General features: G+C 58.5%; 1 protein-coding gene across 1 annotated transcript in view; it reads right to left on the bottom strand.

The window, feature by feature from the left end:
- TFDP1 (transcription factor Dp-1) overlaps positions 1 to 13,660 on the bottom strand; it is a 42,664-nt gene that overhangs the window by 20,702 nt on the left and 8,302 nt on the right. Inside the window, exons 2-3 of the mRNA XM_012662824.1 lie at positions 10,833 to 10,899; positions 3,791 to 3,897 (exon numbers count right to left, since the gene is read on the bottom strand). Of these exons, the coding sequence (XP_012518278.1) occupies positions 3,791 to 3,897; positions 10,833 to 10,899 (174 nt within the window). The remainder of the gene's footprint in view (positions 1 to 3,790; positions 3,898 to 10,832; positions 10,900 to 13,660) is intronic.

Below are 13,660 nucleotides of genomic sequence, written 5' to 3'. Positions count from 1 at the left end.
AAAACTTAAAATCTAAATCCAGCCTTTTGACCTTAAACTACCTTTTTATGTATTAGGGCCACTAAAAGTCTAAAACAGACATTAGATTTATTTAGTATGTCAAAACCATACAGGGAACATTGTCAAATATGAAATGGCGTTTAACTTTGTTTGGGCTATACTTGTATAGATATGTTATTAGTATGTGTTCCAGTACTGTAAAACATTGACGTGTCTTGGGGTGTGTTATCAAGTAATAATTACGGTTATTATGTAAATTGCTATATGCCAGAAAAGTAACCAGTTTGGTTTATCAATTGTCTCTATCTGTGGCGAGTCCAAGTTCTGTCATCTTTAGAAAATTATTTTTCTTTAATTCATCTCGGAAAGTGGTTCTTTCTGGCTGAGTCCAAAGTTGGCTTCTTTAAGTAAAGTCGTAAAAAGGACTGACAAATCCACCTGAATACTGGTTTCTAGTATCTTTGGAGATTATATACCACCGGACTAAAACAAAACAAACTTCCAGGACTTTAATTTTAATTGGAAAACTGATACGACCATGGGTCTAGCTAACTCAACCTCATGACACTGAACTAAATTTTCGCAAAAAGACTCTTTATTTAAACATTACTAATTTCGTTTTGTTTTCCAGAGTCCTGACAGATTTTAAGTATACAGCAAGTTTACCTGATCTCCAGGACCTAGAACCTTGGAATCTACCAAAGCCCTGTTCAAATATCCTCCCTCTAGGCCCAGGGACTATCGCGGAAGAGGGGGCGTGTGAGATCGTAAGGGCCGATTCCGAGGGATGGAATTAGTTTAGACCCTCCAGATCAAGCAGGGGCACACAGAAGCCTAAAGGAATACTAACTGAAATGCTCTGTCTTTTCAGGCCACATGCTGCAAAAATCCATCCCAATCATAAATTTTTTTTTTTCTATTTCCTATAGACTTAGAACTTCCTGAGTATAATTTTTCTCAGTTATGGATTTATACAAAAGGAGATATAATGAGTAATTTATCAGCCACCTTAGTGTAAACTACTAAAGAGACTAAAATATTATGACACAATAAAAGTCTCTAGGTTACCTTAGCTTAAATATTAATGATGCTCATATTTGCCACAAAACTACCAATAAGCCCAAGAATATAGTAGTTCAACATTTATAGGTAAGTTAGTTTTGTAGCCTTGCCTTTGACATTTTGGATTTTATTCTTATGTCATTTAGAAGATTTTAAAGTGCTAATGAGTGCCTGTCTGCCTCCGGTCCTGTTTGGCTTAAAATATTTAATTGGCTGTGAGCCCCTTTTTGGCTCTTCAGTTCTCTTGGCCACGAGGGTCCCACGGAGGGACTGGATGGACCCAGGGCAGGTAGCCACACCACGCTGGCAACGGATGGGACAAAATAAGAGTTTGGCCATAGATGCTGCCTCTGACAGATCTTGGCCAAAAGGGGGGAATTGTGAACTAAAATAGAATTTTAAGGCTCATCCCCCCACCGGCTGACTAAATGGACCCCCTCGTGGCCAAAGGAATACTCTAAAACTAAATTGCCTGCCAAGAGGAAGGAGGTCAGACATGCCTTATCATGCCCCCCTCCCTTCTTGGGGACACCCTTTGTAACCCATTAACAGGGCTAAGGCTATGTTAGCCAAGACACACCTGCAGGTCCTCAATTTGCACAACAAATCTATGTCCAGTGGCTCATCTCTGATAAACAGCTCCTTGTGTTAAAACATTCCAAGCCTCTAGACAAAGCTTCATGTCTTTAACCAATTACAGGCCAAAGAATCTTTGAACCCACCTATAACCTATAAGCCCCCGCTTCGAGATGGCCCACCTTTTCAGGCCAAACCAATGTATGCCTCCCATGTATGATTTATGACTTTACCTGTAACCCCCGTCTCCCAGAAATGTATAAAACCAAACTGTGACCCAACCTCAGCGAGTCCACTTGCTCAAGGCCTCTTGGGGGTGTGGCTCCGGGTCATGGTCCTCAAATTTGGCTCAGAGTAAATCTCCTTAAAATTATTTTACAGAGTTTGGTCTTTTTTCCCATTGACAATAGAAAATCCAAAAGCAGATGGAAGGAAACCACAACGTTTAGGGACTTACGGTCTAGAGGTAAAATTACAAAGGAAAGGTAATTTTTACCATGAGATTCTCGTTTTGGGGGAGGGGGCTGCCCCACAATGCCTCTGGGAGGGCTCACAGGGCAGCTGGACGCTCCAGCCTGGGCTTCGTGGATGCCTTGAGCACGCGGCCCGTGCACCAGCGCCAGTTGTGGCACACAGACCAGTGAAGGTCAAAGACCCAGCGCCCTCCCCCTCAGCTGAGGACTGAGCCACCTCACGTCATAACCAGCCAGTCCCACTTTTAAACCTTTGGAATATAAAAAGGTTCGAGAGACATTTGCAATTTGTGAGCTTCGATCCACAGCGGGGGCCTTTGCAGAGCGAGACGACCCCTAGCTCCACTGAGACAGCTGAACCTGCACCAGTGACGGGGCTGTCAGACAGATAAAGCTTAAAGCACATCAGTAAAATAATTTTCATGCTAATTTTCCTCCCACTTCTCTATCCCAGCAATAAAAATGGAACCGTCGCTGCACTTATTCTCCAAGATAAACTCGGCTACGATGTGCAGACAGCACCTATGAAATCAAACCGTACGACTCCTACAGCTCAAAAAAGCTGGGCTTTTAGCTGTTACCGAAATGGCATTTACTGAGAAGCTGTCACATGCCAGAGACTTCCACAAATGGCCACTTCCAACAACCCACGACTTTCCGCAAGAGACTGTCCCGTTTCCCCGTCAGGACACTGAGCACCGGCAGCGCCTGGAACACTCGCGGCGGAGTGTCCGCCCTCCTCACACCGCTGGGGGCAGCACCAAGGGGGCCCTCAGGAGGGGTCCTGCTCACGCCCCCGGGTGCCACCTCTTGGCTCTGCCACGAGCCACTCCCTGTTACAGCTCAAACACTAAGATCTGCCAAAGGGACCCAGAGAATTTCAACTGTGTTTAAATAAATGCAAACAGCAGGAATGAATTTAAAACAAAAACTGAAGTGCGGAAATGACCAAAACACCCGCGGTGTGTGGCCGCTGTTCTCTGATGGAAACGCCATTACGCAGCAAGGAGACCACCCGGCACAGAGCTTCCCCGGGGCAGGGGACTGCTGGGGATAGGGCACCAGACGCGGGTTCCCCTCCTCCAGAGAGGACACGGCCAGGTGGGCCGGGGCAGCAGCACGGCCGGAGGGCTGAGGGGGCCGGCGGGGCCAGGCCTGGCAGGAGCAGAGGTGGCGGCCGCCTCAGACCAGGACTGGCCAGAGCCTCTCTGTCCAGGAAAAGAGCCCTCGGGCGCCTGAGGCAGGTCCCGGAGGAAGGGCTGGAGCCCTCGGGGGCCGTGCCTGCATCCCACCCACGAGCTCTGGGCCCAGGCGAGGCCAGGACTCCTGAGGCGCCTTGTCTGACGGGCTCCAGGCTGGATCCGCAGAGAGGAAAAGAAAACGGACACAAAATCGGAAAAGAAACGAAATCGGTGAAGAGCAGCGTTAATAACCAAAGCAGCCCGCAGCCCGGGAGGTAGGGGACGGCCACGTCCCCAGGTCTGGCAAACTCCCGCCACACCAACCGCCAGAGTGTGAGCGGCCCACACAAGGCAGCCCCGCGACCCCCCGACGCTCCCCTGCATGGCTGCGCACTGCGAATCTCCACCCCAGCCCGAGCTGGAGCCCACACGCCCTGCCCGCCGCGCCGCCCAGCCCCGTCGCTATCCGCGCAGTCTCCGTGAGCCCGGGCACCTTACCACTTGCTGGGCAATGTTGACATTGGACTGTCCGAAGGTTTTCGGCAAGAGCTGCTTCCCCAGCGGGTTTACCGTGGATGGGTGAACGGCCACCAAGGACACGACGCCTGCAACACAAGGACAGGGTCAGAGTGGGGTCTCCGCCCCAAATCAAGGCTACGGCGGCAGTTGCAGGAAGACGAGGCTTCCAGTGAGAGACTCTCTCACTTTTCATTTAGACACACAGCTCGACCACGAATACGTCCACGAAGCTCCGCCCCCCACTTGGGAACCGTGAGGGGGGCCGCCCAGACGGGACGCATGGGCTCCTTCGCAACGGCCGGCTCCTCCCCGGCACCACGCGGGGCTCAGGCGAAGCTCCCCGGGGTTGTCCACTGCCCACGGTGCAGGAGGGGCCGCGCGGCCCGGGAAGTCTGTGAGTCCAGCACAATCACGGGATGGAATTTTAAAACCGACTTTTACTCCAACGTTTCCCTATATAGCTGCAAAACGAGTTCGGAAATCTAATAAATCAGTTTCTCCTTTAAGAGAATCGCAAGTCTGGCCACCGCCTCTGTACGCACCGACACCCCGGAGCAGAAGTGGAGCCGGGGGACCAACCCGCGCAGAGACGCAGTCCTTGCCCCTCAGCGGCGCCGTGGAGAGCGCGTGCACAGAAACGTGATGAATAAAAATCATGAAATATTTCCTTTATGTGATAAATCGTAAAACGAATCAGAGTTGATTAAGATTCAAAAAATGGCACTAGAGGGCAGAGAGACCCAGGTGGTGGCTCCCAGGGACGCCGCGGAGGCAGGTCGGGGAACCACGAAGCTGGAAGGGCCGCGGGCGGCAGTGAGTCCCGGGTGAAGAACGAGAGTGATTTTGGGTCCTGACAACACCAGGAAAGGAGAGATTCCCACCCCACCGAGGCGCTACCCCTCGGGTCCCTCCAAACGGGTCCCTCCAAGAGCCTGGCCTGCCCCGCCCGTCCCACCTGCCCCACACCCCCCGCCGCCCGCCAGAGGGGCCGGGAGCAGCGCTGGGCCTCGCGCTTCCCTTCACTCCTCGGGTCAGTGCCCACCTAACCTGCAGTGACCAGGAAGGTTCATCCTGGGGCCTCTACAGCCCCCATGCTTTACATAAGTCTGTTGCTTCGTGTGCATCTTAAAGAAACGATAGGCTGCTTTAAAATAGGTTAAATAATGAATTTCGCTGCTACATGTGAACACTGAATAGTTTTTCTTAATAACCTAAGTGGATCAAGACGGAAAATCAGGGCCGGGCGCCGTGGCTGACTCCTGTGACCCTAGCACTCTGGGAGGCCAGGCCAGAGGATCGTTTGAGCTCAGGAGTTCGAGACCAGCCTGAGCAAGAGCGAGACCCCGTCTGTACTGAAAATAGAAAAAATTAGCTGGACAACTTATATATATACAAATTAGTTGGGCGGGGTGGGTGGCTCCCACCGTGCTGGGTGGGTTCTTGGTTTGCTCTTGGTTTCCACTGTGTGAAACACCTCTCGCGTGCCGGGAGCGTGCCGGTCGCTCCCGGGTGGCTCCGGTTTGGTGTCACTTTGTTGTCTTTTTTTCGTTTTTTGTGGGCTTGCTGAAGTTCCGGTCCCTTTAGCGTCCTTGGCGCCCCCTGGGCCTGCCTGGCGGTTGCTTGGGTCTTCCGTCCTGTCTGGCGCGCTCTGAGGCCTGGGCTGAGGGTCGTGTTTGTGGTTGTTTTTTTGCGTGTTGTGGTGTTTGTTGTGCGCCTTTTTGTCTGCCGTTTTGGAGCCACCCGGCTGAGTCCTTCACCCTCGTGACGCTACTCCGCCACAGAAACACGGCTCCGTGAACACATGCCCTGCGAACACGCCATTGGCTCCCACTGACGTGCACGCGCGTGCAGGCGTCTCAGGCGCACCTGCTGCCGGGCGGCCTCGGTCCGGGTGCCTTTTGTCCGGGACTCTGGCCCCGCGGGGCCGTGTGGCTGGAACGCGACAGCGGAGGGGCTGTCGCTCCGGTCCCTGCCGCCGTTACCTCTGCAAGACCAGTCGGTTCCTGCCAATCTCAAGGGTACAGGGGTTTCATTTCGTGTTAATCTGGCAACATAAACAGGACATTTTACACACTTCCCTGATGAGGTGGCCACACACGGCCTTCTTGGGAGGGAGGACTGATGACGCGGTTAGCGGGGTCATGCTGGCCTGCAAGCCGACTGCCCAGAATACACATGGTTTAAACCGCAAAACGTACAACAAAGCCTCTTGCGAAGCAGTGATGTCAAAAGATTTTCATGTGTCATCATAAACGGGGAATTCCCATCTCGGCAAGAAAACTGGGTGAGATCATACACCGTCTCACCTGCCAGGATCCACGGACAGGAAGAGGATTCTAAATCTACCACGTGAACATTTTTACAGTTACTCATCGCATTTCATTAATATCTGCAGAGTTTAAGATCAACTAAGGAGGGATAAAGCTGAGTGTTTTCTCAAAAACAACTCTAACTACACATCCTGAAGTTTCTTAAGCCAAGCGTTTCACGAGTCGCTACCTGGGCACGTGCTGGAAACACAGCCAAACTCGGGCCTTTGCCACCTGCGGGCACCTGAGCAGGTAAAACACAACCTGCCCCTCTGTCCTCGGCACGTGCTGGTGTCTGAGCCACCACGGGAGGACGCCCCCACGGCCCTGCCCAGACCTGGCGTAGACTCAGGGAAACGGCTCCACGCCTGCTTCCTGATGGGACAGGCTGAAGCGCAACCTCGAGGGCACAGGCCACACCCCCACGGTGGCCGGACACGGCTGGCCCGACAGGCAGGACCCGCCTGTGAGAACCTGCGGGTGCCGACCGTGTCCACAGCCAGGGGACGCCGCTCGGAGCTCCGGGAAGCAGCCACGCTGGAGTCACCGCGCTGCCTCAGCCCAGGACAGGTTACGGCTCAGACATGTCACCGAGGGGCTGAGGACAGACACTGAGCTTTTAAATGTCCTTTGGGCCACAGAGGGGCAGGATGAGAGGAAGCGGCTTTCTCTGCACCCCGGGGGCAGCGTTCTCAAAGGTGGCCAGAAGGCGCCCCCGTCCCCGACATCAAGCCCCCGAGGGCTGCAGAAGGACCGGGTGGAGTCGCCCACGACCCAGGGTGTCTCGGGGGGAGCAGCTGCCACGAGTCAGGAGTCCCGACGGCCACTGCCTCGTCCTCTCCCCCCACTGAGAATCCCGGCCTAAAGCCGAGACGCGGCACTGACGCAGAGGGAGGCGGACGGCACCGTCGGCCAGACGACTCGGGCAGCAGCCCCAGGCCGAGAGTCCGCAGAGGAAAAGCCCGACCACCTGCCCACGCGTCAGGGCGCCGCTGTGCCGGCCGTGACCTGGTGCCCCAGGGCTTCCCGGCACAAAGACGGGTTTATTGTGTTAGCGATCAGCCACATGGTGTCGGGGAGCTCGGGAGCAGAGGTCACAAACGACAGAGGTGACAAACAGCGCCACGCAGCTGTTGGAACCACGACAGGAAGCCCCGATAACCGAGAATGGAAGTCACCGCAGCGCGGACACGGCCACTGGCCGTCACAGACGCGCAGCATCAGGAACAGGTGCGCCGGACTGGATGCGGCATTCAAATGCATGCACACGCTCCCGCCTGCACTCCCAGGCCAGGCGCTGGCTTTGCGGCGAGCATCAGTCGCTCCACACGGACGGGAGCGGAGAAGTCCCTGAGCGCCACACGGCACTCGGCCAGCGTGGTCTCCCCGGCTGCTCCCCAAGGACACGGGGCCAGGATGACACTAGCCGACAGGAGGGGGTGAGGTGCCATGGGCGAGGCAGGGCCAGAGCTCGGTAACGGGCAGAGCAACCTGGACAGACACCACCAGCTCCACAGGAGGGCACAGGTGTGTCCGAGAGAAGGACCCTGAGGCACAGGAAGCCCCAGCCCAGCGACACTGAGTGCGGGTGAGACTCGAGCGGCCCTGACGCTCTGTGAAAGGCAGCGGCCAGGCGGCCCGGCAGCTCCTCTGCCCGGAGGGCGAGCACGCGTGTCCACGCTCAGGTGTTCTGCCAGCACTTGGCCACCAGCCAGCGATGCGGAGCAAGCCCGACGGCCACGCGATGGAACAGCCCACATGAAACGCGTCGTCTCACACTCCACGTGGGGCCTCGTCCTCAGGGTCTGTGGGTGCGAAACGCCGCGAGTCTGGTCATCTCACTAGGAGAGCAGCTTTCTGGCTCCCGGGCGCGATGGTGGGTGTCGCGTGTCACGCTGACAACGCCCCACTGCAGAGGTGCTCGAAGAGGCACAGGGCATGGGCAGGGGGCTGTGAGGAAGGAGGAAGTCCGCCGTCCCGCACAGGACGTGGCACACGGACGCTCAGCAGCCGCCTGCGCACGGCAGGCTCTTGGAGGCAGGGGGGTGACGGACGTCGGCCCCTGCCCTTTTGTTCACGGCCTCGGGGAGTCGCGAGGAATCCCAAGGTAAATATGGACACACTGCACATCACTACTGGATTCCTTTAGAATAACGTGTTCACTGGCACCGGAGACTTTATCTGCGTGTTCTTTCCACACGTTCTCTGTGTGTCCTTGCTTTGACATCGCACGCCTTTCTCTGCAGTCAACACGGAGATCTGGAGATGTGTGGAAGCTCTTTGAAAGAAGAGTCTCTCCTCCTCCAGCCTGAGGCCGTGGTCTGGAGCGTCCTTTGCTGCGCTGTGATGCTCGCGTAGACACGCCGGACCATCTCTACACCCCGCCACCCAGGTGTCCGGCACACACCTGCCGTGGCGCCGCCTGGGCTCTTCAGCGAGCAGCTCTGGGTGGAGGAGACCCCTCCGCGCTGCGGCTGGGCCTCGTCCGACCGCCAAGGCCACGCGCTCCTGGAGCAGGCCCTGCCTCAGGGTCCGGCACCCACCGATGCGCGTTTCCAGCCGCCCCGCTGAGCTGGGACCCGCCACCCCACAAACAGGAGGCCGAACCCTGGAAATAGTCCTGCCCCGGGCGTGAGCTGTCCCCACTGCTCCGCCCCTGGAGAGCTCGGGGACCGGGGAGCCCGGTGGTGGGCGGGGGGGCCGTTTCCGAGGAGGCACAGGCACCCTGAGCTCCGCTGGGGACAGCACCTGGAACCACGTCCTGCCGGGAGCCCGTCCTCGGGGAAGCCAGGGCCGTGCCCGACACGCAAATGGACACAGGGTCCCGTCTGTCAGAGGGAATTCTCCACAACGCGCCAGAAGCCGGGCCGGGCGCCCACCTGCTGGGGGCAGGAGAGGAGGGACCTGGCCGAGCGGAGACTCCCCTGTGGGCCTCGCAAACTGCAGAATTTCAGAAGGTGAAACTGTCGCTGACTCGGAAGTCAGTCTGAGGTGTCTGCGCGTGAGATGGAAGCAGCTCTGAGCGCCAGGCCGGGCGTGGCGCGGGGCCGTCGGAGGCCGACAGGCCTGCTGCCTGCCAGCCCTGGGGGCAGAGCTGACTGGTCCCGGGGCTCCTCTGGGGACAGAGTGGCCACAGCGACCACCGCAGCTGGGGACACCTCCGGATGAGCCAGGCGCCAACAGGAGACCGCGAGGACCAGGTCAAACGCGCACATACCGCGATGGGTTGACACCAGAGAGTTCCATCCCGTCCCTCGAATCCAACTCTGTGGCTCGCGCTCACGCTCAGCACAGACGTGTCAGTGAGGACGGAAAAGGGACGAGAAAGCTCCCTGGGTGTGTCCTGACGGCGGAGGTCAACGTGAGCGCCGTGGTGACAGACGCCATCGCTTCCGAGCCAACAGAACTGTGAACTTCTCCACTCGATACAAAGCGTCACTCCTGAGACTGCTGCGAAGTTTCAACGTCCAGTCAGCGGCTGTGAAACAGCATCTCCTTCGAGCAAGCCGTGACCACTGCGTACTCCCGAAATAAAAAGCTCCTAAATATGAATCCTGAGAGGGTCAGGGTCAGGGTTAGTTTGACCTCCACCCTCAGGAAACAAGCAGGGAGGTGCCAACCGCAGCAGAAAAGCAGCCGCTGCGGCAAGCGCCGGGGTCGGGGCCGGGAGGGCTCGGGCCAGCTCCAGCCACGCCCGTCCTCCACCCTGCATGGGGAAGAGCCAGGGGAGCCGGGGCCAGGCCCCAGGAGGCATCAGCCCGGCCCCCGGGGGTCTCACACGCGCTGAGCTGCAGCCAGCGCCGGGAGGCTGCTGACCAGGGCCTCGCCGTCAAGAGGAAAAAGCTGATTTTATGCGCGAGAGTAATCTGAAGCATCAGGAAAGAGTGACGCTCAAACAGAGCCTGAAACCAGACGCCTCAGCCCCTGCGCCCGTCCGGCTAACACAGACCAGCGGACGCCACAGTGCAGAGCGCACCGTGGCCTCCCCGCCTCTGCCACGAACTCCTCCCTGGACAAAGTGAGCTTTCCCAAGGTTTGTCTTTGTGCCGTAACGACCTGCAGTCGCCGCCTCACGCGGCCATCGCGACTCCACACGCTGCCTCGCGGGGCTAAGCATTGCACGCCGATGGTTCAAGCTGGGGCACCCGGCCTGGCAACGGCCAGGATTCTGCACGGCAACCGCCTGAGACACGCATGCCCACTCAGACGCGTCCACCGTCCCGCCTGCAGGACAAGAAACCGCAAACCGCGGGGTCCTGGAAGAGACGCGGCTTTCACCCCCCACCCACGTCCCCCGTGGAGTGTCAAGACACAGAGAATGGCAGGTCCTCCGGGAGCCGCCACACCAGCGGGCAGGGGAGGGCGCCCGGGCAGGGCCAGGTGGGCACTGCGGTCCCTGCAGGCCCTTCCCCCCTTCTCCGCAGGAGCGTGCGGGACCCTGGCGAGGGGCTCCGTGCATTGGGTGGAAGGAAGATAAATGATCTTTATTTTCTTGTTCACATTACTCTACGTTTTCTGAATTTTTGCAAATAGTAAACGGGAAACTGGGAAGTTAGAACCAACAGCGCCGCCGGCGTCGGAGCGGGGCCCACCCACGAGGGCACGGAGCCCGGAGGCTCCCACGGCGGAGTTTCCGCAGCGAGCGAAAGCTTCCGGCCGGCAGATGCAGACACGCACGGACGCACGGACGCACGCCGCGGGCGGGTCCTTACCTCTTCCCGGGCTCAGGTTCTGGTCTATGAAGACCTCGAGCTCTCCGTTGGCTTCAATTAGACCGGCCTGCGGAAAGTAACAACACGACAGTAAATGCATCGTCCGAGAGCAGACGGCAGCGTCGTCAGCAAACGCCCTCGTCAGAGGGTCCGCGAAGTAAACGGGACGGCTCTCCGACAGCCAGGAGAGCACCAGGGCGCAGACGCCTGGGGTTACTTCGCGCCCGAAACGGCCGTCTACAGGGAAGGGGCCACGCCCACAGAATCCGTGTGGCTACAGCACGACTGGCGCGAGAGGAGCAGGGGCCAACAGCGCAGCCGCCGGTCAAACACCTTGGGAAGGCGTCTTGCCGACCGCCAACCTCGCCTGCGTCTTCAGGGAAGACAGTGAAGCCTTTTATTCTCCTCCGACTCTCGGCGCCCGGCTCTGCGGCAGAAATGCTGTCCCCAGGGCGGTGTCAGAGGGACAGCCCCTGGGAGCGGCGTGTGTGCAGGACACACATGGCGGGCTGCACCCTGGCGCACACACGGTCAGCTGCGCGGCCCGCACATGGGGCTGGTGGATTCCAGCCCAACACACTCTTCCACACAAGCAAGCAGGGTGATGAGCTGTGGCCCCACGCTGGAGGTCAGGGGTCGCACGGGGTCAGTCAGCTAAGCCCAGCAAGGCCACTGGGGCAGTTTCCTGGACTTCTTCAAAACTCCACCTTCCTTACCCAAAAGAACAAAAGACAGACATTCTGTAAACAAGACATCTGCACCCGAATGTTTATAGCAGCACAATTTACTATCGCAAAGATGCGAAAACAACCCAAGTGCCCATCAATCTATGAGTGGATTAATAAAATGTGGTATCTGTATACCATGGAGTTCTGCTCAACCACAAAAACAGTGGTGATCTAGCACCTGTATTATCCTGGATAGGGCTGGAGCCCATTCTACTAAGCGAAGTATCACAACAATGGAAAAACAAGCACCACATGTGCTCACCACCAAACTGGTATTAACTGATCGACACTTAAGTGCACATATAGCAGCAACGTTCATCGGGTGTCAGGCAGATGGGAGGGGGAGGAGGAGGGGGTGGCATATTCACACCTAATGGGTGTGGTGCTCACTGCCTGGGCAGTGGACACGCTTGTTGCTCTAACCTGGGCGGTACGAACGTAACCCAAACATTTGTACACCCATAAAAATTCTGAAATTAAAAAAAAAAAAAACAACAACAACTCCCCTTTCCCACAGAAGACGAGGAAGAGGACAGCTGCCCGCGTGCTCCCGAGCTCCCCAGGACGACGGCAGGGGCACAGCCAAGTAGGCCAGGGAAGACCACCTGTGAAGGACCCAACACGTCCACACTGCGTTAAACCCCAGGAGAGCCACCTGCCACAGGCCAGGGCGCCGGCATGCCAGGCCGGGTAGGAACGTGGGGCCCGGGGACCTGGCGCCGGCGAGAGCACAGGCCCACAGAGCCGCGACGCCCGGGCCACGTGCTCTGCTGCGGCACAGCCTCAAGGGCAACTCCACGGGCAAGACCCCCGCGACCCCGGACCACGCCCCCTGATGCCACCGCACCCGACAGAGCAGCAGCACCGACGCGCAGGTGCTCGGCACAGAGGTGGCCGTGCAGCCCGTGTCCCAGCGGGGGCCAGAGGCCGGGGCAGGGCTGTGCTGGGCCCGCCAGAGTGCTCCAGGCGCAGCAAGACCCAGCACTGCTGCCACCAGGAACGCAGAGACCCGGCCCTGGGCACAAGGCCCCAGAGTGAAGGCTGGGAGGCTGAGACCAGGAGAGCGAGGCCATCAGGTGAGGACAGGAGGGTGAGCCGTGCTTAAGGCCAAGCGAGTACAGGCAGGAGGGGAGGGCCGCAGATTAGGTTATTAACACGGCCAGGCGGTCGGACCTGGAGGGCAAAGCCAGGAGACTAAAGCCAGCGGGTGAGACCAGGAGGTTAAGGCCGTTGAGGAGGGCCAGGAGGGGCAGGCGAGGAGGCTGCGGCTGGTCCGTAAGACCAGAGTGGTAATGCCAGGATGTTAGGGCCAGGTGAGCAAGCCAGGTATGGAGGAGGAAGAGGTCAAGGCCAGGTACAGCGAAGGGAAGGGAAGGAAGGGTATGGCTTGGAGGTTAAGACCAGGGCTGGGCCAGGCCTGAGTCCCAGTTTCGGCAACTATGGCTGTGGGCCCCCAGCCTCTGCTGCAGGCCGCGTGGGACACCCTCAGCCAGGCAAGGTGGGGCGAGGCTTTGGCACGGCGCCAGGTGCACCACAGGTTCAGGCCAGCATCGCTCTGGCATCTGAGCCAACACGTCGCTGGGGCGGGACAAACCTGCCTCGTGCTGGACACACAGCAACCACATCAGGGACGGCCACGTTCCCTGCCTGGCGTCAGGCCTATGGCCCCAGGCCCTCCAACCGTCCCTTGGCAGCCCCTCACACAGCTCCACGGTGGCCCCCAAAGCTACTTTGCTGACTTGTTCGCCACCCTCCCACGGCACCAGGCCCGAGAAACCCACAGGGTGGGGGAGTGGGGGGCTCCCCGGGTGGGGCAGAGGGGGCAGGGCAGGCCCCCCGCCGCCCATGCCCACGAGACCCCCAGGGACGCCGTCTCCCTGCGTCCCGGAGAACCCTGCTGGGGCAGGACTCAGGCGCATCGCCCGACACAGCATCGACGCCGGGGACGCGGCGCACAGACACGGCCCAGGGCAGGGACTGCGAGGATGCGCCGTGGGTGCTTCTGTTTACGCACCTTCTGTCCCCGCGCAGAATCACCGTCTCTCCACACGGCAGCGAGAGCACCGGCCGCCTCTGCCAGGGAAACTCCGGAGGCCACGC

The sequence above is a fragment of the Propithecus coquereli genome, unplaced genomic scaffold (genome assembly GCF_000956105.1).
Source record: "Propithecus coquereli isolate 6110/MARCELLA unplaced genomic scaffold, Pcoq_1.0 Scaffold782, whole genome shotgun sequence".
Taxonomy (NCBI): Eukaryota; Metazoa; Chordata; class Mammalia; order Primates; family Indriidae; genus Propithecus; species Propithecus coquereli.
This window is presented reverse-complemented; position numbering and strand designations above follow the sequence as displayed.